This window comes from Columba livia, chromosome 1 (assembly GCF_036013475.1).
Source record: "Columba livia isolate bColLiv1 breed racing homer chromosome 1, bColLiv1.pat.W.v2, whole genome shotgun sequence".
Taxonomy (NCBI): Eukaryota; Metazoa; Chordata; class Aves; order Columbiformes; family Columbidae; genus Columba; species Columba livia.
Genome location: NC_088602.1, coordinates 197,942,246 through 197,968,888, shown reverse-complemented (window position 1 = coordinate 197,968,888; position 26,643 = coordinate 197,942,246). Strand labels below are relative to the sequence as shown.

Sequence of the window (26,643 nt, the reverse complement as noted above, 5' to 3'; positions counted from 1 at the left end):
CCTACCCCTGTAGCTTCCTTTTAAATCTGAACAGGAGTTTATTCCACTTCTATTCTGCTTCCTCTCATTTAAGAGAAGGCAGTCAAGAAAGGAACATTTCATACCAGGTAAGTCTCATTTTCACACAGAAAGCAGCATAACAGAACCACAAGCGTGTTTCCCCGACACCTCTCTCACTAACTGCTGATCCCACCAGCTGATTTCAACTAAAAGCAACAAAAAGGTAAACGTCTGAAAACTACTGTGCTTCTATAAATCCTAAAAATAAAATCAGTGACGTGAAAAAGGCACATGGTCCCATCCCTTCCCCTGGGAAGGGGCAGCCACATTAGTAGACACCAGAGAACCCACAGGGCACAAGACACGATGTGCTCCAGCTGCAGGAAAAGCCCATCTTGTCCCTCATCAGATGAGGATGAATCCCTGCTCAAGGGACAAAGCCACAGGGAATCAAGCTCCTAAGTTCTGCTCAGTGAACTAGTGGGAGCAGGGAGTTGTTTGTGGGAGTTTATTTCAAATTTTCCTTTCTATTCGTAATGGACAACCTTTTAATTTAATCAGTAGTTTCTTGACATAAACACTAAAGATCTCACTAACCTACGCAGTTATGATCATCATATACGAAACTATCATGGCAAACATGGACTACCCTTTAAAATTAACAATAATACTGTGTAGCCTCATCTAAGTGTTCCTGCTCCTGCAGGGGGATTGGACTGGATGATCTTTTGAGGTTCCTTCCAAACTCTGACATTCTGTGATTCTGTAATTAGAAGCAGAAAAAAAGTTTGCTTCTTTTTCAATTCACAAAAAAGATTATATTCTAATTTCTGGGTAACAAATCACAAATTGATGCTGTACCTTGTAAATAATTTCCCCTCTCTAAAAAAGATAAAATATCAAATTACGAAGATACTATGTGTAATAAAAAAAACACTGCATCATTCGAGGGCAAGACTTATGAGCAGAGGAGAAGGTGCTGATCTCCTCTTTCTGGTGACCAGCGAAAGGACATGAGGGAACAGAATGAAGCTGCATCAGGGGAAGTTCAGGTTGAACATTAGGAAAAGTTTCTTCACTGAGAGGGTGGTCAGTCACTTGAACAGTGTCCCCAGGGAACTGGTCATGGCACCAACCCCGTCAGAGTTCAGGGAGCGTCCGGATTATGCTCTTAGTCATATGGATTAGTTTCAGGTAGTTCTGCAATTAGCAGGGCATTGAACTCAATGATCCTTATCGGTCCCTTCCAAAGAGATATTCTATGATCATCAAGAAGAGAGAGATGGAAATAAAAGAAAAAGAATGTGTGGGAAGACATCCTCTGCTGCAAGAGGGCTCCTGGAGCAGGTTAAGGCCCCTGCAAGTCTCAGCTGTGCATTCAGGCTTCTCTGGACCAGAGGTTTTATTCTGATGTAAAAGTTATCTTCTGACTTTCATCCTATTGTAGGACAGTGGCATCTAAGGAGAAATTCACATACTGTTAATCTGCTTTTCTCCTCTGTCAGATGGGAGGACGAACTGCAAGCAGCAGTGGAACTTTCTGAGAAGAAAACTTTGACAAAGTTTTTGCTGTAAACAGAAGTTTCTTGCCCATGTGTGGATATGAAAAACAAAACTCCCTAGGGACTCCCAGATTTACAGCTCCTGCTGTATATCAGTCATTATCAGTATGTCACCCACTGGTGGGATGCCAGGATCCCCTAGAAGTCCTCTGTGCAACTGAAATCCCTTCCTCTCAACCCGCAACCCAAGGAAGAAGAAGCCCCTTGCCTGGCAGCAGAAGACTTGTGCCCCCTTTTTACACCTTGAAATTCTTTGTTTTTTCCTTGTTCTAGGTCACATCAAATTCCTATGAAACCTCCATCCTATCAAGAAGATTAGAAGGTGCCTTGCAGATTGCAATGCAGTTGGAAGAAAAGTATGGAGATAAGGTTATTATGTATACTTTTTAATTACTCTTTATATTCAGGTTCTGATAAAGAAGGTACAATTCCTGGGTGTAGGAGCAAGCAGTGTAGCATGTCCTGCTATGTTGAGTTTGTCTCGATGTCCACGGGTTTTGGATTAATTTCTTCAACATTTAAATGGTGGTTCATCCTGCACTGTGTTCATTTTGGATTTGTAACAAAGTCTCTACAGACTTAGGACATTATATTTTTCTTCCATTTGACTTTGTAATGTTTCTAAGCCACCTGAATTTAAACATACTGTACCTTTTTCTGTGCTAAATTTGACATTATAAAATAGACTCCACAGACTTGTAATAATATGAAATTACTGAGACACTGGAAAATCTCATTGAGGTGAATGGAGAATTATTGTCTTTATAGAAGACACTGGGTCTTATGGAAGCTGAGTTCAGGGTGCACTCAATAATAATTTTCAGGCCAAAATACAACAGCAGTTTAGAGAGGTTTCGTACAAGATGAGCAGACGTCTGTTACAAACACCTTTCCAGTGCATGCTATACGCAAAGGTAGGAAAAATCAGGGACTACATTTTGTAAACTGTTTGCTAATTTCGGGGCCATAAGTTTTTGAGCCTTCATCTAGAAATATCTACAATCTGAAATTTGCAAAGATTTTGAACAGGATTCCAATTAACTTCATCCGCAGTCACATGTGCTGGAAACCTTTGAATACGACATCAGCACATGTAATGGGCATTTAAAACCTGAGGCAGCGCACATCACCATGCACTTCAAGTCTGGGGTTTTGGAAGCTGAAAGCAAACCCTGCAGGAACAGAGAAGGAAGCAGAATAATGGCTTTATGCCGGGTTAAAGTAGAAAAGGATAACTATGTTAGTGCTCAGCACCAGGCAAGTGCTGAGCCAAGGAGCTCTCTGTCTCCAACCCCACCACCTCCTTGGCTGGACTGAAGAATGCCAGGCTGCCAACTTGAACCCTTCTCCTTACGGCTTGTCTCTTTGTAATCTTCACCATTTTATGTGCTTTCTCTAACACATCTTTTTTAACAATTGAAAAATGCTTTTAAAGTTCAATGGGCAATAAATAAATAATGTGTATATTAATTTCAACAGTAATAGATACATTTAAGCAAGTCTGTATCAATGCAAATTTGCCATTCAGGATGAAATTATAAACATAAGGAAATATACTTTTGTGCCTTAAACATTAACCTGAATATGTACCATGGACAAATAGAATCATAGAACAGTTTTGGTTGGAAAAGACCTTTTAGATCATCAAGTCCAACTGTTAGCCTAGCACCGTCATATATGCATAATCATCCAGTAATGATGAGTAAGATATTATAAAGAAAAAAAACCTGGAATTTTTATGTTTTAGGTTCTGTGGGCTTCTGTTCACAAGTCAACCTTATTAACTCCAGTTGCTCCAGTAAAATCCACAGGGCTACTTGTGTAAATCATTGGCACAAAGTCAGGATGGAAATCTACTAAGAAACTGAAATTTTTTGAAGAATTAAGTGTTGAGGAGGGAATCTGGGATTTTTTTTTTTTACTTCAGAATTTATGGGGTTTCTTTAAAGAAAAGCAAGGAGTAGATAAGTAGATGCTCTAAGTGTCTGATCTTCTTGGCACCTTTTCCAACTTGTCCTCTCTTTGAAACAATGGAATTCTTTTTTTCTACTTTCTCTTCCCAAGTGAACACCTCTCTTGCTTCCCAAAAGAGGGAGCCCAGGGGACCCCGAGCCCCTTGAGCCCAGATGCACGCTGGGCTGCAGTGCTGAGCATCTCCTGCACACAACAAGGCTCCAGCATCAGCTGGATCACAAAGGTCCATTCCATTAAAAGAGCCATATGCTGCCTGCTCACCCTGTTCACTATGAAGCACCTTCTGAAGGCATTTTTAAACACTTCTACAAAACTGTAATTGGAAATATATCTCATTTTTGCACTCATTGAGAATAAGTTGATGTGTCAGTTGGAGGCTGGCATCAACCTTTTTTGGATGATTGCCTTCAAATCCTCTAATCAGCTTACCATCCAAATAACTGAGCTACGTGTTGGGGAAGGCCCTTTGAGGTGCAAGTGAAGACATCCTCCCTCCAGCCCCGGAGCAAAATTAGAGCTGTCATTTCCACCCTCCCGCATTGCCTGCACCATCCTGTGACAGCCAGCCAGAAGTGTATCCTGACCCCCAACTCCCTACTGCACGTGTAGCTAACAGAATTGCAAGGCACCTTTATTTTTCTAAAAAATATTGATTTAATATACATGTAGATTTGAAGCTAAGATTAGATACATACTTTTCTTCTGTTTTATCAAAAATTATAACCCTCTCTAAACTACTCTTACCAGACACTCTATGAAACAACAGAAGACACACTGTGATTTTCATAGAAGCAGCCTAATTCAGAAATGATGCAAATAGCAAGGAAAATACATACATCTGTTAGGGCTAGAGTAATGGGTGCAGAGTGAGATTTTCTACTTGGACAGGCAGCCCATAATGGGCTTTAAAATAAGGGTGGCATCCTGTGGGGTGATTTCATCCCATGCTGTCCTTGCTTAAAGGGAACAAATCATTGCTTGCCAATAGGGACAACACAGCTGCCAATTTCAGCGCTCCCTTCCTGGCCATCCCACCTGGTGCAAAACCCCCTCTGGAGGGTAAAATGCCAGTTTTCACCAGAAAAAATGCCCTGACAAAGTTTGGCTGTTCCTCCTGAGCTCACATCTCCCCTGTCTATACTGTCCAGGACAGCTGCCCCCTCTAGCCCCCTTTCACAGCCCTCCCTTCTTTCCAACAGCTAAAGGAGAAACAGGTTGGGAGCTCTGTTTTCCTCTTCTCACACAAACTAGCATGCCCTGTTTTTTACATCTTCCCTTTATTATCTTCCTTTTATTATCTTCCCTTATTTCCTAGTTCTCTGTAATTACATGTTGAGACATCAAACGGTGAAGCAGGGACTGCTTTTGAAGGCTTTTATAATTAGCTTTTCTATTGTGTCCTCTAATACCTCCTCTGGCTTTAGACTTACTTTTTTCTGTTCACAACCTCCTGAACATATGGTGGTAAATATGCAGCATGCTGTGAGCTTCACCTGGAGTCTACTCACAATATATCTGCAATGTAAATAACAGACTTCATGTCAGTCAATTAATCACACACCACTGGTTGGCAGAGGGCAGGCAGACTGCAGGAAGAGAAACTGGAAAGTGTGACTTGATCAGCATTGGACTTCAAATATTAAATATTACCTAAGCCAGCACGCTTCTGTGGTATCACTGTTTTTGTCTAAAAATACTCTATTACAATCTCATTAGACATTGCCTGATATAATAATGACTTGATTCAAGGCCAAATTCTCCTCTCATCAAGAGCACTTTGATGGCATTTCACCCATTGGAGTCATGATCTCATTTCCACCAGCACAGATATGACCCAAATGAAAATTTCAAGCAAAAATTAAAGTAAATTTAAATTGATCCCAGGATGATACACAAAATTTAAATATTGCCATTCCAGTAAAAGTGTTTCTGTTTTGTAAGATTAATTCAAATGGATTACTTTACAAACATGTTTTATTCTTGTTTTTACAAGAATGCAAATGAGTGAGACAAAGTACATTGTTTACATTATTCACCTTATTTAACTCAAGGCATTCATAAGACCATCATCAATTATAGTCACAAATAAATCACTTTGTGTTTTAAAAAGTACTCTCTACTTCAATAGAGCTTTTCTGATTTTCTGTACTACATTAAAATCCCTGTCATTCCTATGGAGGACAAATGAAAATATAGAAATAAACCACCTTTTAAATACACTTGGGTGAAGCACAGCAGAAAAGTTAAGATGTAATAGGGAGAATGTTCCTAACAACAATAAAAATCCCATGAAAGGCAAAGAAATAACCTCTTTATGGCTGATAGTCCCGTGTGTCACTGGAACTGGCCCTGGACTCATCTCTGCTGCGGCTGGTACCCATGAAGGGCTTTTTCTCAGGGCTGGCTTCAGGCATGGGGACAAACAAGTGCCCTCAGTCACCTTCCACCCCTCTTGTGCCACTGCAGATTGGCCCTATAGCTCCCTGGAGAGTTTGTGTTATTGCCTTCATCCTATTTCTTCTGACACTTTATTCCCACTGGGATCACTACTTCCTTTCCCCATAGCTGCAGAACCTGCCCTTTAAAGAAAGCTCTTCTTTAACCAGGAGCTGAAGAAAAAATTCAGGGACCACATCAACCTTTGGTCAGCAGAAGAACTGGTTATGTGTCCAGGACAACAAATTATCTCCCAGATACAACTAGAAACCTTAACCCCATCTCTACTCCTAAAAGTTTTGCTGCAAAGGTGTGAGCAGAGGCAGCCCAGTGCTGAGGCACCCCTGTCCCCCTGGGGACCCCTGCTGCCCCTCGTCTGTGCTCATCACAACAGAGGGGGCCTCTCTCCCCCTCGCTGACAACATCTGCTCAGCTGGGACCAGCCCACATGGCTCAGCAGCCCCTGGGCCATCCTGAACATGAACCAATACCCCAGGACAGCCAGGCCCTGACGCGCAATGGCCCGTGGCTGGGATTCACAGGAGACCGGGAACACTGTAGTAGAGTAGCTTTTATTTTCAGTTGGAAAATAAAAGCTGTTTTCGGTGGGGATCATTGCCTCATTGCTGAATCCTGCAGTGTTTGTAGGGTATAGCAGAGTTTTGTCAAGGTTCTTCTGTGCCTGGGGCATCTGCATGAGTTCTCCTGGGGTTAATAAAAAGCTGAGCTCACCTGACTGTCTTCAGTTCCAGTGAAGGTATTACCCTGGGTCTTTTCCCTCTGCTGGCTACCAAATTCCATCAAGCTTTCAGGTATCTAGCATCTTTGAGGTCCTTAGCCATGTGTTACGTTTCACACAGAATGACAGAATGTTAGAGATTGGAAAGGACCTCAAAAGATCTTCTAGTCCAATCCCCCTGCCAGAGGAGGAACACCCAGATGAGGTTACACAGGAAGGTGTCCAGGCACGTTTTGAATGTCTCCAGAGACGGAGACTCCACAACCCCCCTGGGCAGCCTGTTCCAGTGTTCTGATACCCTCAATGAAAAGAAGTTTCTTCTCAAATTTAAGTGGAACCTCTTGTGTTCTAGTTTGAACCCATTACCCCTTGTCCTACCGTTGGTTGTCACCAAGAAGAGCCTGGCTCCACACCTGTGACACTCACCCTTTATATATTTGTAAACATTAATAAGGTCACCCCTCAGTCTCCTCCAAGCTAAAGAGACCTAGCTCCCTCAGCCTTTCCTCATAAGGGAGATGTTCCACTCCCTTCATCATCTTCGTTGCCCTGCGCTGGACTCTCTCCAGCAGTTCCCTGTCCTTCTGGAACTGAGGGGCCCAGAACTGGACACAATATTGCAGGTGTGGTCTCACCAGGGCAGAGTAGAGGGGAAGGAGGACCTCTCTGGACCTACTAAGCACCCCTCTTCTAATACACCCCAGGATGCCATTGGCCTTCCTGGCCACAAGGGCACAGTGTTGGCTCATAGTCATCCTGCTGTCCACCAGGACCCCCAGGTCCCTTTCCCCTACACTGCTCTCTAATAGGTCATTCCCCAACTTATACTGCAACCTGGGGTTGTTCCTGCCCAGATGCAAGACTCTACACTTGCCCTTGTCTCATTAAATTTTTCCCTGCCCAACTCTCCAGCCTGTCCAGGTCCCGCTGGATGGCAGCACAGCCTCTGGCATGTCAGCCACTTCTCCCATCTTGGTGTTATCAACAAACCTGCTGATAGTACACTCTGTTCCCTTATCCAAATCATTGCTGAATATATTGAATAGTACTGGCCCCCGTACTGACCCTTGAGGCACTTCACTAGATACAGGCCTCCAACTAGACTCTGCCCCATTGACCACGACTCTCTGGCTCCTTTCCTTCAGCCAGTTCGCAGTCCACCTCACCACCCAATCATCCAGACCGCTCTCCCTCAGTTTAGCTGTAAGGATGCTTTGGGAGACTATGTCAAATGCTTTACTTAAGTCAAGTTTGATTGAAGTTAACCAATACATTCAAAAGGAGGAGGACAAAAAGTGTGATGAGAGTCCCTTAGAAAAGGGCCTGTTCACATAAATCTGCTTCAAGGACAAATACATCAATTTCAAACATGAGGATGCAGAACTGTCCAGTTCTGGGCTCCCAAATTTAAGAAGGACAGAGCATTACAGGAGGGAGTCCAGCGGTGTGCTATGAAGATGATTAGGGGTCTGGACCATCTTTCTTATGAGGAGAGACTAAGAGAGCTGGGTCTGTTCACCCTGGAGAAGAGAAAGCTGAGAGGGGATCTCATCAATGTTTATAAATATCTCAAGGGTGGGTGTCAAGAGGATGGGACCAGACTCCTTTCAGTGGTGCCCAACGACAGGATGAGGGGCAATGGGCACAGACTGAAGCACAGGAGGTTCCATCTGAATATGAGGAGAAACTTCTGTACTTTGAAGGTGCCAGAGCCCTGGAACAGGCTGCCCAGAGAGGTTGTGGAGTCTCCTCCTCTGGAGACATTCAAACCTGCCTGGACACATTCCTGCGTGATCTGCTCTGGTGAACCTGCTTTAGCAAGGGGGGTTGGACTAGAGCAGGGTTGTCAGACTCATTCTCACTGGGGGCCACATCAGCCTCGCAGCTGCCTTCCAAGGGCCAAATGTAATTTTAGGACTGTATCAATGTAAGTACTCCTACATTTATACAGTCCTAAAACTACATTCAACCCTTTGAAGGCAACTGTGAGGCTGATGTGGCCTCTGGTGAAAATTAGTTTGACACCCCTGGACTAGATGATCTCCAGAGGTTTCTTCCAACCCCAACCATTCTGTGATCCTGTAAAAGGTAACCACATCATAGTTAGCATATTGGTCTACAATGTCTTGTTATGCCAATGTAAATAGCACCAAAGCAACAGAAGCAATAAACACATACAGGGACATTTTAATATTATGGACATTACCATGCTGTTGCAATGGTCCTAATAACATGAGTAAAAGTTCACATGTCTAAACAATGGAAGCTCTTGTAGATATGTAAAAATGAGGAATGTTCTTTTTTTAAGTGTTTTAGAGAAGATGGGTTTGAAGAGTTTAAATGGGTAATGACAAAACATACACAGCCAGATTGTACACTGAGCTACCTACCCTAAGGAAGGGACAGGTGAGGCTACAACCCCAGCCTGTCCCTCAAGGACAGGAGGGGCCAGGCAGCACCCAGCAGGGACCCAGCCCTACCCCACGGCACCAACCAGCTAGCTGGGAAAGCAGCGCAACGAATTCAGAGCATCTCAGCCCAGGTCAGCCCTGACCTCCTATTCCAGAGCAAGTGCTGTCAGAAAGGCTGGGGGGGGGGGTGGCACCCCTCCACATGGTGTCCTGAGAAACCAATGGGGGGAAAAGGCAGCACTCAAAATACCTCTCTGTCCATATCTCCTTGATTTCCCCTCCGAAGTGCAGGCATTTCATTTTGGCCTGCACAGCACTTTTGGCACCCACATGGTACCTTGCACCACGGGGGTGGATGGAGGCTGCAGCAGAGTCAGCCCATGTCCAGCCCATGGAGGGAACAGGGTGGTGGGTTCACACCAGTTCCAGCTGTGCCTCAGGATGGACCAGCAGTTTCACACTGCAGCCCCCACTGGATTCAATTACAGGGCTTTTTTCTCTGGACAGGACTCGACTAGGGAGCAACACTTGAGTCAGAAACAAAGACAAGCCCTGAGTCAGAAGATCTTATAATATTTCTAAGTTAACTCATAATAACAATGCTTTTACTCTTAAAAGATAAAGTAAGATGGTGTTGTGATTAAGGTGCAGAATATCTAATTTGAGAGATGCATAAAAAGAAATCAGGGAGTGTTATCTATCAGGAATATAACTGTAAAAGGATCAGGTCTTCTTCCATCCTCACTATAAATCTTTCACAGACAACTACTAGGATATAAAGAACAAGAACTTCAAAAAAATAAAAATGAAAAAGGAGACATGTTAAACACTACCTAGCAAGCTTCATGACATGAGCACAAAAGTCTTAAATTCAATGTCATAAATTCAATACCATCGAAAGATTCAGCTACTATGTCCTTAGAGACAGTACTGTGTAAGTCAAGCACAATATTAAAAAACATTGAAATCTTTAATACATATTAAATATTTTAAATTCATAGATCTGATTCACAGAAATATCGCAGAAGCATCATCAACTAGTTTTTCCCTTCTGTCACTTTTTTAACAGATGTGCCACAGTTTCTGCAATTAAAAGACTGCTCAAACATTTACAGAAAACGAATGAGCCAGAAAACTGGCCTTGTGGATACGATCATATGCAGTCATCATGCCAACTCCAGTAAACATCCAAATATGCCAAGATTAATACCTGCATATGTTTAAACTACCACTTTGAAAGATTAGATTTAAGGTTTCCCTCCCATTTCCAGGGGCACCACGCAGTGATTATTCCTTACAGGTATCGTCATGTGGAAAATACCTTGTTCTGAAGTCCTGAATGTTGCAATACTGCCATATATAAAAACCTCTCCTTTTAGCTTCACATTTAGGGCACATAAGCCTTTATTTTCTGTTTAAATGTACTAATCTTCTTAACGGTATAATCAAGCCTCTAATATATAATATTAGTTTATATTTAGAAGGAATAACTGTCACGTTAGTGGTGATGGACATATCTTTCCATTCATCTGTCTGAATTACCCTGGATAAATCCCTTTCCCCAATTCATTTCTGCAGAGACAGCAAGCGGCTTTATTTTATTTAAAAGCAAATCATACAGTTGCAAGATATTTATAGTTAATATGTAAAAATCCTGCTTTAAATTGGAGAAACATTTCTTTCTTCCTCCATTTCTCACAGGGAAATGTTCCAGTTGGTAGCTTTTTAAATAACACAGGGTTTTGCAGGCTACAAATTCAACAAAAGGTATTCCCTACAGTGAAGGAGTCACAAAAACTTAAATTATGTTTTCATTCTTTCATAGCTTTGTGTTCTTGGAAAGCAAAAAATGAACCTGAGTCTTTGGATACATTTGAGTAAGTTTATATTGAAACGTAACACAGGAGTCTTTTTTTTTTTCCTTTAAGCAGGACTGGAAGTTCTCCCAGTAATTCCTATGTACCACATAAAAGGCACCCTCGCCAATACAAAACCTAAGCCAGATCTAAGCCACAGAAATGTGGTCCTCTTGGGATATATTAAAGGGGGATTTTCAAGACACCAGACAGTTGGGCTGTCTTTTGGCATATGATAGGAATTACGTCAGGCCTGCCATGACACAGATAGAAAGCATAATAAATAGCTGATAAATACCCAAGATCCTGAAATATATATTAATATCTCTGCCACCTCATATATATTTTCTTCCAGTACCTCTTCTGATTTGAAGAACACATTAAATGATTAGTCACTCAACACATATAACTCTTTATCCCAGCAGTGTTCTGATTGCTTGCAACAGAAAAGCTCAAGAAGCAACAAAACAGCTAGGTATGTAACAAAAGATACCACAGAATATTCTCTTAAGTGTATAACTAAAAGAAATTTACTATTATACTTTCATTATACCTAAAATTTTCCAAATTGTTCAAGAGGAATAGAGGACAAGAGATATGTTATTATCCTTCATTCCTGGTTTGCCCCAAAGTTAAATACCTATACAAGGTACCAGCAAGTAAAACCCCAAACTAAAAAGGCCATAAAATTCTGGTCTAGCTAATTACAAAACATCAATCTCTCTTTATACAAGAGTATCGTGTTCTTGACATTAAAAAAAAAAAAGCACAAAAAAATATAATTCCCCTCTAATTCAAATTCATTACAACCATTCCGCATGCTAAACTTAATAAACACATGTTCAATTCAGCAGAAGAGGTGAGAACTGAACTGGCAGGCAGCTGGAACATCATCCAGATTGTTTGACCTGGGCATTTTTTTTCCTACTAATGTATCTGTCTAGCAGTTTTGAGGGAGAGCTACTAGATGGAAGCTGTTGATCTGGCTACGTTCTCTGAGCCCAGCTCTTTGGAAAAGTGGAGAAGAGGGGAAGCATTTGATAAGCTCCCTCACACGTGTTCATCCCTTCCATCTCACCTTTCTGCACCTGGGCACCAGGTTCTTTCTTGCCACGACGCAGCACTGCCCCAAGAGGAATGGAAACTGCCATCCAGATGTCTGGCTTGAGGAGTAAGTTAGCAACATCTTCAAGATGAGAGCAGCGTTAAAGCTTATCCCCCTGCCCAAAGGTCTTGTCTCACCACCCATATTGCACGATGCACCAAGGAGCTGTGGGCTTAGCTATAAAGGATCCTCCTTCATGGGGATTCAAACTTCAAGTGCTTCAAGGCGTCAGGCAGAAAATGCCATTTTTGTTTGTCAGTGGTTTGGCTGGTCTAAAGATTTGAGGTACTATACTTACTAGTGTCTGTGTGAGTTCTGCACCTCGTAAAAAATCTATATGGTCTAGAGAAAATATGCCAATTAAAAAAAAAAAAAAAAAAGCTTTCCTGTTTCTGGCTGTTTGCATGTAGAGAACATTTGGTAACAGCAACAAGTGGAGGCTTTGTAAATCTGAAGTGAAAGGTTAATAGTTACGGTGCAAGTCACTCAGCAGCATTTCTTAGCAGTTAGTGATGTGCAATCAGAAGAAATATTGTACTGCAATTAATTTTACAATGTGTGTTTTCAAACGGAAAATGTTGCAAATAGCAGGAGAATTGGCTCTCTACTGTAATCTCACTAATTGGGAAAAAAGGGCTTGGGGGGAGTTGGACATTGGGGTTTTGGGCAAGGTCCCAAAAGAAGAGTAGCCACCTCTGCTCAAAGACTGTTTAGAGTTTAAAAAAACAATTTGTACTAAGAAAACAGCCAGATGCCATCACATTGGCTTTCCTTCAGTGATGAATGGCATGAAAGCTCCCTAACATCTGCTACCACTTGATGAAACAAAACTTACATCTCTTTGAGTGAAAAGGTCCACAGCTGCTCACTGGAGTAATCCTGGCTGCCTGAGGCTGGGGAGGGACCGGTGCTGCCAGCCCCGGCCAAACCCACACGCTGCAGATCCTGCAAACAGCACAGCTCTGCTGTAACTCCATTATACTCCATAAATGCATCCACTATAGGTTGAAGGAAAAGCAGGGCAGTGAAGAACAGAGGGGATCATTTCCCTGAGCGAAATAAACCTGCATCTCTCAAAGCCAGTTTCCACTTCTGCTCTGAGCATTTCATTTCTGTTTGAGGTGGACAGCACTATAAATATTATTGCTTGAAAAAAAAAAAAAAAAAAAAAACTTTAAAGATACAAAGGCCTATTTATCTAGTTAAATGAATCCAAATAATCCAAATGCTATAGATGCACTACAACAGGTTTTCAAGTTTGGAAGCAGAAATTTCCTTTAACTGTGGACATCCAGAAGGAACCAAGCGACAGATCTTCTCGAAGCTTTTTTTACTGAACACTATCAGGGAATAGATTTCTGCTGAAAAAGAAAACTGAACAATGACTAGATGTAAAGGAAAGTGTGGTCAATATATACATCAGAAGCCACATAGGAACCGCAGGTATCATTATAGAAAAAATGAGTTTGTTACATTGGAAATGTCAGTATTGCTACCAGCTGCACTTTGGTGACTTAAAGACCAAATTATTATTCTGTAATTTATTTTGGGAACAAATGTGAGGAGGGTGGTGAGGGTTACTTCTCTGAATCAGATCTGTTCAGTGGCCGGAAATTAAATGGTCAACTTGTCAGAAGTAGAACTGTTCGATCTTTGGTTCAGTGACCAAAATGAAAAGAAAAAGAAAGAAAAAGAGATCAGCGTGGGTTAACATAAAAAGAGAAGTACTGGGGGGTTTAGCACAAAAAAATAAATTAAAATATCAGTTAGGTCAATATGAAAATCTTCAATGAACCAAATAAAATTAGATAAAGGATTTTGTTCAAGCAGAAAAGTCTCGTTTCATTCTCTGATTATGCAGCTAACTTCTTGTTTTTTCTTTTTCAGTCAGTTTCACAATTAAGATACTTTTCCAAAACAGAACCCAAAACTTTTAAATGAAAATATCCGTATTATATTTCCCCACATTTTCCATTAAAATATTTACCAAACTCTTCTCAAAGATGTTATCAGTTTTTATCCTTCACAAAACCAGATTTAAAATTAATTCACTACAAACGTGCCAATTCCAGATGAATCAACTCTTGAGTCCTGTGTCTCATGCAAGAACACTATCACCTCACAAACCTATCTGATGGGGCATCAGCCATCAGCAAATCAACTGTAATAATTGGAAATCATAAAAACATTTGACAGAGGTTTTTGATCTTCATACTAGCCAGAATGAGGTTCTAAAGGCTACAGTCTTTTGGGGCCAGAGTCGGAAGAACTGCTCTACAAAAATGTTTAATGCTGGAGTTTAACCAGAGATCCCTTCTTTCACATGTACTAGGAACTTCTTTTTCCCAACATGTTCTAGTGCTGACCCATTAGTTTTGCTGCCTGGTATCCCCCACAAACGAGACTGCTTCATTAAGCCTGGGTCTTTGCCTCAGTCAGTTGTGCTGGTTTGTTTCTCTCTGCAGTTCTCGGGATTGATAATCATTTCGTCCAGTGCCCAGATGAATGTGTCTAATTCTGGAAGGAGGGTTGTTTTTTCCTAGCAGTGCATTTCCCCCATGAGATGGGAACACTGGAAGGCTATTGTGGCCTGGAAGCCACAGCTTGTTTAGCCAGAAAGATAAATATTATCTGTATTTCTTGTTCTTTCCTATCTATTGTATTGTCCTGGAAAGCAGTGGGAAAAGTGGAAGGCAAACGGCAGAGACCTTGCCAAGCCCCGTGATGTGATGAATGACTTCTCACATCCCAGGGCCTGACACGAAGAGAGGCCACAGAGGGTCGTGCTGCTGTTTTCAGATGTTAAAAAGGCCAATCATCTACTTACTGCTTTCATTTCTGGTGTGGGAAGAGCTGCCCCGCTGCAGGACCTGCACGGGCAGACCCAGCTCTCCCATGAAGAATTCATCTGCAAGAGCATGGGCAACATACACAGGAAAATTATTTTCTGTGTCCTTGCTAACTCATTTATGAATATTCTACCAGACGTGTTGAATATCATGACCACAGAGTATCACAGTATCACAGTATGTTTGGGATTGGAAGGGACCTCAAAAGATCATCTAGTCCAATCCCCGTGCTGGAGCAGGAACGCCTAAGGGAGGTCGCAAAGAGTATCTCTCAGCCACACAGAGAAGCATATTCCCGGATTTCTCTAAGTTTTCTGGCCAGCGAGTGTTGTGTGCTCTCTCTTTTCCATTTTCCTTCCCTCTCTGCTGTAATGTGCACAGCACATGGACAGACCATCAGCTTTCATAGTCTCCCCATACTTTCCCAGGGAACATCCTGCATACACTACCTATGGACAACCAACACGCAAATCCATTCAAACCCAAGCTGGGGAAGGCCTGGAAACACCTGCAGATGCAATGTGGCAGGACGAAGAGGAGAAAACAGCTCTTGCTCCCAGAAGCACACCTGTGCATAACATGTAGCTTGCTTGATGGATTTCACTGTACAAACTGGGATTTTGCTTCTTTGCCAACTTTTGATCTTCTAACTGCACTCTCAAAAATGACATGAAAGGGATGGAAAGACATAAATCGTGAGGTCCCTTACGCTGTGAGTTTTTCACCAGGAAGACCACTCTGTGTAGAGCCACACAACGGCCAGGAGCTGGCGGGGACCAAAGGATGGGGTGCCAGTGTCTGAGCAACCATGGCAGCAAGGAACAGTGAGCTGGACAGGAGACGCACTGCAGCAGCTGCAGCCAGAGCTGGGGTTGGCAGGCAGACCCTCTTCTTGCCTTTCAGCTCTGTCAGGTCATACACACTTATTTACAAAACTATCCAAGCAGACACTGGGAGGAATAAATAACTGGCTAATCTGAACAAATCATAGCTTTGCTAAGCCTCATGTAAGAGCTCCCAGCATTTTTTCTCTGTCTGGTTTATAACTCGATCTTCTCAGCCTGATGTGTGGAGCCTTGTCTCCTGTGGAAAATGAGCAGCTATTAATACAATCACGTGTACATCTGAGTAGATGCCATTCAGGGAACACACACAGATTTTCAGCCCCATCTCTGATTAATCTGCTTACCCTGCTGAAGAAGAGCAAGTGCACTGCCAGTTCCCCCCATATTATATCTTGCAAAACCAGAGAGAGAAACCAGCAACCAGCCTGCACATTTGCATGTCCTAGAGCTTCCATCTCAGCAAGAGACACAGCAATAATTTCACACACTGTTTCGCAAGTATTTCCAACACCTACTGATCCTCTACACCCAAAAGACTGGGCTTATTAATAAGACTTCTCATCCATCAAACTTTACTCTTGGCATCTCAAATACTCTGAACAGTCCCTGGAGCTGTTCCCTCCTCTGGGCAGGCGGAGAGAAGGAGGGGAGGAGGGACAGGGCTGGAGGCACGTGGGACCACCATCCATCTGATGGCACCTTGTCCTTCAGCAAGGAGGTGGGGACAGGTTGTCCCACAGGCAGGCACAACATCTCCCTTCTGGGGAGCGAGCAAGGCATCCCCCCAGAGAGGGTCTGCAGGGAGTACTGGTCCCATTGCATGGCTGGATACACTCTGTGGTGTTTGTCACCACAGGGCATGAGAAACTGGGACAGCACCTGGACACGGCACTGAAGCACTTGCACGTTTCAGACAGAAACCTGCAGCACACATAATTTTGTGAAGAATGTTAATGTAGAAGTCTGAAAGAAGGGGTTTTGGTTTTGGTTTTTAAACTTAGGGTATTGTAGGGTAAAGCTTGCACCTGAAGGGAGATGGATCTGTCACCTGCTGTCAGCCAGGGCTCTTGCAGGTTTAACTTCAACAGACATGGGCTGGGAAAACGCCATTAATTTCACCCCTCAAGGAGACGCTTGTGAAATTCTCACCACCAATATTAATATCAAAGTGCCTAGAGAGAAGCAAGGAACAGTCTCCTCTGTTTTGTTCTCAGGATGAAGAAATATAGCAAGAAGGACTTTACAAAGACTGGTGAAAAACAGCCTCTACTTTGCAATAAAAGCTTTTGGGAAAGTGTCTGAACTCCTCATCTGCTCCCCTGCAACTTTAACAGACCACTCATGTCCAGTCTCCACAGACACATCCTCATTTCTCGACTGGGATGTTCACAAAACAGACATTACCTACAACAGTTGGCTAGAAAACACTACAGTCAAGGATGTCCTGATTCCCTGGGAAGCCCAAGGATCCAGCTGGGATAGAGGGAGAGGAACGGAGGGTCCCAGTAGCCTTGTGGAGACCACTACCAGCATGCAAAATCACAAACATCAGCCAGTCTCCCCAAACATAAAGCCATGCTGAAAGCAGCAGGCTGAGGGTGAATAACCATCAGCTACACCAAAGGAAGTCTGGAGTGACACAGGTGATGCTGCGACTGGAGAGACAAAGAATGAGCCCAGAGACGGCTGTGTCTGAAGCCAAGATGAACCCAGCTGCCCAGGAAACACTGTGGTGCCCACAGGCATCAGCTGCTCCAGACGGTTTCAGGAGCTGCTGGCAGGGATCTTGTGGCCCCGTGCCTGGCCATCAGGTGCCATCTCCAGCCCCAGCCAGGACCCCTCCAGATGCAGAGGGACAGAGTAATGCCTGGTGCTGGACTACGGAATAAATGGGCACAAAACCTAATGCCCTCGCAAACCCTGGTTCTCCTTCTCCAAGCAAGACATACGACCCTCTGACATTGCCTTATTTAAGGCAAATGCCTAGTGAGAGATAAATTAAAACAAAACAAAGTAAAAACAAACAAACAAATAAACAAAAATTACAAACAAACAAAAAACAAACAAACAAAAAAACCCACACACACATAAAAACCCACCAAACAAAACAAACCAAAAAAACCCTCCATGACCCTGCTCTTCCCTTCAGGAAAAGAGTAAACAGGGTGTCATCAGTGGGAGGCATCTGTGCACCAGGAAAGACCTGGGAGAATGTCCCATGACCATGGACCAGAGGCATCTCTTCCTCCATCAGCACAGCCCAGCCTGCACTGTCCAAACTGCGTGACACAGGCTGTGACTTTCATTTCCCAGGATGGACTCGAGGGGAAGGGGAATCCAGGAAGACCACCCGCCTAACAAGAAGGCATCATCTGACAAACTGGGAAGGTCTTTTCCACAAACAATTTGTTCCTGGGCTTTGACAGATGTTAGAAGTTGCACTGTCAGGGTTTGTCCTATGTTTATCTCAGAGGCTAGTCACAACTTGGGGGGGGGAAAAAGTGGGAATTACACAAATATTCCAGACACACATTTGCACTCTGTGCACCTTTTATGCCCAATGAAAAGGCAGGAAATGTTAACACAAAGAAAGGAAGCATGTTAAAAAGACTGAACCTTTCATCAGAGACTATTGAAATTCTCATAACAAGGGCTGGTATGAAAGGTTGCTTATTCTCAGAGGTAAGACAGTGCCGTTTCCTTCCCTCTTCATGCAGCAAACACTCATGACAAATCTAAACCACAGCTGTAGGGCATGAGACACACAAAGCAAATAAAGGTTGCGTCTGAATCCATCAGTTGTATCACCACGGCTATTATCAGATTGTAAATCATGCTTCAGCCACTCAATATGCAAATACTGCAATACTGTACTATAGCAAAGTGCTACAGTATTTCAAAAGCAGTGGCCTTGAAAAATCCAGATCAAGGGAACAATAAGGAAAATGAGAAATGCCGCTGGTCTGACAGTCTTGCCCTGTTCTACCTAATGAACCAACAGGGGTTTGGTGGAATAATCAATGTGGGAAACATTGCAGAAACGTACCACATGCCACCACGGCACAGTAACCTACTTATAAATCATCTACTAGTCACCTTAGGTCTTGAAGTGTACAAAGTTTATATCTTGTTTTATACATACTTATTTATATCTAATTACAACTATTAATTATTTATAAGAAAAATATATTTTCTTTTTAATTTCTACTAGGGACTGATTTTAGCAATGAATTCTGCAGATGAATTACACATGTTAAAAAAGCATCTTTTAAACTCAGAAAGTATGTGCAATATCCCCACTGAAACAGTATTTTTACATCCTTTCACCATTCATAGGCTTCTTCCTTGACTTCAATGCTGGTTGATGGGCTATGGGGAAGGTCCGTGCACACCCGCCAGCTCTCACACTGAGCTCTGGCCTCGGACGGTGAACTCAGTGAGGCAGAGATCATTTCTTTAATGTATACAGACAAGCCCAGCATAACCGGCCCTACATAACACCAACAATATCGTTTCTGTCCTAGAGTCAGATGTCACCTGACAAATGTGGGTCACGCCGGCACGCCATGCTGACTTTGATTTCTGTTATTTGGGGCAATCAAGTCTCCTGTGCAGGGGGGAGCAGCCCCCTGATGGGAAGAGAAAGGATTTAACCAGAGATTACATATCTTCTGCAAATTTGCAAGAAAGACTCATTTAGGCCTTTGTGGACCTTCTACCTCCTTTCACCAATCCCATGCCTGACCACAGCTATGGCTGAGCCATCTGCTGACCATTTACTTGGCCCACGAATTAGAGCAATGACAGCTGAGCCCATTAAAATTTAACATCTTCCCCAGTGAAACACAGTTTGTAAGAGGCTGCAGCTGTGACCTTGCCTACCTTTTTCTCTTAAGGCTGGTATCCTTCATCAGTTCCTGGTCAAGAGATCTTAAGAGCACAAGTTTTTAAAATTTGCAGTCACACACCACATGAACTCTGGGACCAGGAAAGAGCTTCAGAAATACAGAAAATCCATTGGCCAGCATCAAGATTTAGAAATGCATGTTCACTCAAAAGCACACAAAGTGAGTCTCAGACCTGACAAATTCAAAGAGACCATCTAAAGGAAAGGTCACAGTATTCAGAAATAAGCCTTGCTTTGCAGAGTTTAGTTTATGCAAGAAAATCATAAATACAAGAGAGCACAGACGTGGTCCATTCTTCTGGTTTTGGTGGATGAGGACACTTTTAGTAAATGTTGACCCCAGATGATTTTTTTTTTGTGCTACAAAACCCTTATGCAGCTGTAGGATATTGCTAAAGACCTCAGAGGAAAGAAGATACTTGAAGACCAAGGGTTTTCCCCATTATTAGTAATTTCCTCTCCATTGCTACCTATTGCCAGCCTCATACTTTTAAGTGCCCCTGAAGATTTATAGAATAATCCCTGGAGCTGACTGGACTCCCACGACCAAAAATTTCTACCCACTTCTTAATTTAAAACAAAAAAATTATGGGAGTCTCCGTTTATCCAAGGATCAGAGGAGAGTGTAAGTGGATGAGATGAAAGTGTTTGAGAGAACACTCTGCAAAAGACTCAAGCAGCTGATCTGCTTCTCAGGCTGATGCTGGAAAACACAGACTAAAAATTGCTCTTCAGGTACCAATACACCATCATTAACATCACCTTCTGCACATTCTTTACCTATGCTAACTCACAAAAAGTTTTCTATGTTTAGGCATAACTGGTAGAGAAAGTATCTGTAAGTGCGTTTCTTCTTAAAATCCTGTTTATAGCTTAAGCAGCATCACTACTTACTCTCCAATTATTTTCTCTTCCCCTCCCTCACTTTGGATTCAAACATCTTATTTTTATTTTTTAATAATCTGAATAATAAGAATTTACAATGAAAACACCCACCAGATCAAACAGGTACCAAAAATGTAAGTAACCCTAATGAGAACAGATACTAAGTCAATCTGTATTTCTTAAATACAGCAGTTAATAAAAAGGTGGAATTGGCCAGACTTTAAACAAGTTTTTATCAGTGCTGAAAGAGTGCATAACTACTACTTAAAATAGTTTAAAACTTCTTTTTTTTTTATTCTCTTTACAGCCTATCAAAGCAACAATTCCAGACAATATACAGTACAGCTAAGAATAGTAACAGCCATTGATGGAAACTGATAACATGTGGGGACTGAAGGTTAATCTGTTCTGGAAAAAAAGAAAAAGGAACAATGGAGAGTGAAATAGAAACCCAAATCTCATTGAAGAAAACTATTTTAAGGGCAGAATTACGAGTTTTAACACTAATCATGAGAAAACAATTTGAAGTTGTTCCTAAAATACGTAAATTTGAAACCATGGGAAAAAGGCACTGTTCACAATGACAGAAAAAAAAAAGTAAGGGATAAGCAAAAATATGGTGTAAAGGTAACCTGTATTTTTTAAACACTACAAAACTGACTGTTCATTTTTAGGTTCTTGTGATTAAGAGCCATGAAGACTCAATGTTCAGCCAAGCTTATAATTTTTTCTTTAAAAATTTCTAGCCTACTTACATGCCCATAAATGATGGCACATGCTCTCAGCACCAAAGGCGAGTTGACATGGATAATCAAAACTGACCACAGATTGGAAATAAACCCAAAAGAACTTGCATTAAAAAATTCAATACATACTGTTGCTGATTTTTTTTTTTTCCTGAAGAAATTATTTTCTGCTCTGCAGATTACAGTGGAAAGCCCATGAGGAAAACAAAACAGATTCATTGCTATCTAACAGCAAAGCTACAGGCAAGCCAAGGAGACCCTGATGTCGGTCTCCAAACACGCAACCATCACTTGGCTGGGAAGAAGCTGAGCAGGTGCCTACATTAAACCAGTGCACATTGTGTCAGTTTGCATTTGAGCAAGTGCTTAAGTGCTTTGCCAGCTCAAGGACTTAATTAAATTTGAAATAGAAGTCTGCCAAAGGAAATAACGTTGTTTACCAATTTATCAAGTCAGTCCTGTATATAAAAAGAGCATATTTATATGCAGCATGGGTCTGATCCTATTCAGTCAGTGAATACTTTTTAAAATATTTACTGATTGCAGGAGTAGGGCCAAATCTGGAGTATTTTTAAGGATTAGGGCAGAAGTGCTAAATCCCAAAGTATCTAATTCAACTATGCAAAGCAGGGAATAGTATTGCCTTCATTTTACTTATGAAATTCAGAGGCATGGGGAAATAAGGTGCCAGGGCCAGTGTGTCAGAAAAGCCCTTTGCAGAAGCTCCTGTGCTCGCCTGTTTCCCAGCAAGTGTCTTTTGCACTGGATACTGTTCCTCTCCTGGGGTGTGGGGCAGCACAAGGGACAGTTGGGCACATGGACAAGAGCTGGTGTCACAGCTCCACTGGTGGCAAAGTACCTAGACAAATTAAAGGGAAGTTGTTGGCTGATTTTTCTAAAGCAGATTTTTTTTCTCATCCAGCCCTTGGTTTCATCCAATTCACGCCTCTTTGCACTTGATGCTCCTGCATGCTGCTGTCACCTGTCCCTGCTGAACGCAGGGGCAGTAAGTGTAAAGTGGGGCCTCACTGGGACTTGGGAAGAGTTGGAGCACTGTATTTTAATCTGCTCTCTGAGCAGGTGAATTTGCACTGTACATATGCAAATCTCCCTTTATCTTGTGCTTCTGTACTGCATCTCAGAACTCTACGTCTATGTATCCACAAGACCACCTTCAAAGTTCGATTTTTAAATGATAAATGTTCAACTGGTGCAGACCAGCTTTTTTCAGTAACATTAAATGACACTATATAAAAGCCCAGATTGCTTCAAACTATTTCTTCAGATTGTACACTTTGGGTTTTTTCTTGTGCTATATTTAACATCGACAATTGTTATATTTAAAAATATTCAAATGAGATATTTCAAAATATCTAAGTGTGCTTAACTCAAGGATATATCTGCAGTGCCACGCATAGCAAACAGGCAGTGCTTCTTGCCTTGTTTTGGCACAGGTAAGTGTTTAATCAAGGCACAAAATTGAGAAAAATTACTATTGCAAGACAGAAATCAGATATGAAGCTGGTTCACACCGGCGTGTACCTACACCTTGTACCATGTAAATAAATTAGTTTTCAAGTTCAATCTGTGGACTTTTTTCTGTGTTCATAAGAATTAGCATGATCCTGTGAATGCTAACAGAATGGCTTTAAAAGATCCCCTGGCATGCTGAGGCTGCAGCCCCGGGGCAGATGTTGGCCTCTGGCAGCGCTGACGCCGAGGGCAGCGCAGCGCCCACCTGCCCGCTTACCGACGGAAAAGCGCAACCACGCTCAGAATTTCAGCGGGGCAGCGGGATGACAGAACCCCCGGGGAGGATGCAGCTGCCAGCACCTATCGAAGCCCCGGCCGAGCCGTCGCTGCGCACCCGCGCAAGGTTGGCCGCGGTGAGAAGCGCTGAGCTGCTGAGCTGCTCCGCGGCGCGCAGCGGCTGCGCGGGGGCTAGCAGGGACGGGGCAGCGGCGCGCAGCCAGGGCGCAAGGGCAGCAGCGGCCGCGCAAAAAACCTCCGGGCGCCCCGTGAGAGCGGATGGGTTAAAAGCCGAGGCATGGAGGTACATTCAAAGCCGCCGCGTTTTGCTCTGTCAAATGCAAAGCAGCGACGGAAAATCCACCCGTGGCTACCTGAACAGCCTGGCGCGCATCTGGGGCGTCTCTCTGCCCTTTTTAAAATTCAGAAACCAGTTTTGGAGGGCGAGAGACAGAAGAGCATCCGCGGAGAAACACCCGCTCCTCACCCCGCAGGGCCGGGGCAGCCCTGCCCGCAGCCCCCCCTCACACCCCTCTCCCCTACCCAGCAACGGGGCTTAAACACCGGCTGCAGGCTGGAAAGGGAGCAATTCTGTTATTGAAGCACCTGAACCATATTTTTAAAAACATAGCATTTACTTTTGTGCAGGATGGAAACTCCAGCTTCTTTTTTTTTCTTCTGAGCATTTGTGGTTCAGTAGGTTGAATGCAATTTAAGCGATCTGAGTGTGTATTATCGGGCTCTAAGGAAAAAAAGAACCTGATGAAACCATACCATATAATTTCCATATATGGTTTGTTAAAAAGGCCATGAATATTTTAAAAGCAAAACTTTCATATGAATTTGGTAAAACTGTATCGTTAAAGGTTATACAAAGACAAGAACTTCAGGACCCCTTAGATCCTGTGGAAATGAATATTTCATGTGTTCAGGATTTCTGTCTTTACAATTAAGAATTCAATCAGAATACTCACATGACTCAAAGATTCTGTGATTTACCTAAAACTAACATATTCCAGCCCAGAATTTAAAAGTCAGAAGTTTAGCTTCATCTTTAGCCAGGGACCATTGCACAGTATCTGTTTCTGAGCAAGGTGTTTTAAAATAAATATTTATTTTAAAATTTTCTGACTTTTCAATGCCTATTGCAGAATTAGCTGTTATGTAGCATGGCAAAACCTCAGTCAGACACAAAGAGAGAAGGATTAGTGAATACACCTTTAAGCGGTCTTCCGTGGTTATGAATTAAAAAATGTTTCACACATGTAAAGTTTTCTATACAGAGAAATAGCGATAAGGCTGTTGAACAACACGGTTGCTGGTTTACAGAGGCACTGTGCAGCCGAAAGCAGTTTTCCACGGCGGGAAGCAGCGTACCTGCCTGCGGAGCTGCGGGCAGCCCCGGGCTGTGCCCCTCACCCAGCACATCAACAAAGTAAAGACCCCACTTGAGTCAACAACTTTGCCCACGCAATTTAATTCACCCTTGAAACCTGAAAACACCCTCGGCCTGAGTGTTTACAAAAAGCAGGTGGCTTATTATTTCTGGGCACGAATTTCCATTTTCGAAGCCACCTGTGAGTGCCTGACCCACCGTTCTCTCCCGCATCCCCTTCGAGGGGAGTGACGGGGCGGCTGCCTTGGTCAAAGCTGCGCTGCGGGGTCCGTGCCGGGGACACGTTGTGGTGACCCACGCGTGGCAGACGCAACTGCGGCACCGCACAGTCGCCGGGGAAGGGGCGATGCGCTTCGTGCAAGCCGCGTCCCAAAGCCACTGAAGTGGGAAAGGGACGGACTTCCAGCAACTTAGGAGGTTCTGGATCCGGCCCCGGCTCGCTTAGGGAGAGGGGACTGGGAATTTCCTCTGGCTCTGGGCTGCGCCTTGCAGAACCCATGCCGGGACAGGGCGAAGCTGTGCTGCGACAGGGGAAGTAGTGGCGGCGGTCCCTGCGCCCGGGCAGGTGAAGACGGTCCCGCACGGCGGGGGAGCCCGAGGAGCCCCTCGCCGGGGCTGACCCGGGGCACGGCACACGGCCGCACGTTTCCCCGTCCAGTGCGCCCGCCTCCGCCCTCCCCTACGCGCCTGCGGAGCCGGGGTGCCGCTCCGCTGTCCGGGGCCTCCCCGCGGCCTCCCTCCCCGCCCGCCTGCCTGCCTGCCGCCGGGGGACGCGCAGCACCGGGCACGGCGGGCGCCAGCACCTACCGTGGTACTCCTGGCCGGGTACGTAGGCTGCGGGACTGCCCGCGATGTGGAGGGCGATGAGCACCTCGCCCTGCTCGCCGTCGCCCTCCAACTCGCCGTGGTGGGTGCAGAGGAAGAAGAAGGGCGAGAAGCGGGCGCGGGGGGCTGCCGCCCGGCCCGCCGCCAGCAGGGCACCCAGGGCGGCCAGCAGGCAGGGCCAGCCCCCGGGGACGCCCCGCCGCCGCTCCATGATGCTGCCGCCGGCGCCGCTGGGGCATCCAGGGCACGGCGGGGCCGCCGCGCCGCTCCGCTTCGCGCGGGACGGGGCGGGACGGGGCGGGCGCTGCCCCCCGCCGCGGCCCGCGGGAGTTCGGGGGAAGGCGGGCGCGGGGCGCGGAGCCGAGCGCGGTGCGGGCAGGGGCGGCCCCTTCGTGTCCGCCGAAGGCTGCGCCGTCCCCGCCTGCCGCTGCCGGGGTGCGGGGCACGGAGCTGGGAGTGCAAGGGCTGGGAATAATTTATTTCCCTCGGTGTCGGGGTGGGAGGGAGGGGAAGGTCCCTCCCCTCCTCCTCCTCCGCCTCCCGCGCCGCCGCCGCCCGCTCCTCCCGCTCCTCGCTTTGCGCGCCCGTCTGCGGTGCTGCCGCTGCGGGGACTCGAGCTGCGAGGTGAGCTTTGCTGCCCACCCTTTGTCTGCCTCCGGGTCCCTGCCCCCGCCTTGCTTCTGCCCCTGCTCCTGCGTCCCCGCCCCAGCTTCTGCCCCCGTCTCTACTCCTGGGTCCCAGACCCTGCCACTGCCACTGCCCCGGCCTCTGTCCCTAACCCTGGTCACCGCCCTGACACCTGAGTCCCTGCCCCTGCTCCCTTCTTGCTTCCACGCCCCTGTCCCTTGGACCCAGCCCTCGTCTCCGTGTTTCTGTCCCTCTGTCCATCCTTTTGCCCAATCCCTCTCTTGCCCTGCTCTGTCCCTCCTGTCCTTTTGCTCAGTCTGTCCTTGTCCTTCCATCTCAGCACCTGTGCACCTGTCCCAGTCCCTCTCCTTTCGCCCCTACCCCTCTGCCCTAGCCCCTGCCCCTCTGTCCCTGTCCCTGCCTCAGCCGTAGTCCTGCCTCTGCTGCACCTGCGTTTACTGATGGCAAAAAGCGAGATTTTTACTTAAGTGTTCTCTACCATCTTCAAAAAGATACACACACACCCCTAGAGGTGGTCCCTGGAGCTTAGGGAGGTCAGTGTGTGAGTCCTGGGGAACAGCAGGTCCGTAGGAGGGGGCTTCAGCCCCCTGAGAGTGTGTGCCCAGGCCCTTCATCCCAGCAAGAGGAGCAAACCCAGTGGAGACCACAAGGAGAATGAGTAGCTGAACACTGACAAGTAGAATAATTAATAAAAACATACATTTTTAAGA

General features: G+C 44.7%; 1 protein-coding gene across 2 annotated transcripts in view; it reads right to left on the bottom strand.

Moving 5' to 3' along the window:
• RELN (reelin) overlaps nucleotides 1-25,736 on the bottom strand; it is a 289,062-nt gene extending 263,326 nt beyond the window's left edge. The window contains exon 1 of one of the 2 annotated variants that reach the window (XM_065049108.1): nucleotides 25,268-25,736. In XM_065049108.1, the coding sequence (XP_064905180.1) occupies nucleotides 25,268-25,496 (229 nt within the window). In that variant the 5' untranslated portion in view covers nucleotides 25,497-25,736. The remainder of the gene's footprint in view (nucleotides 1-25,267) is intronic. The other variant, XM_065049107.1, reaches the window with a different exon arrangement.
• Nucleotides 25,737-26,643: the final 907 nt, after the last annotated feature.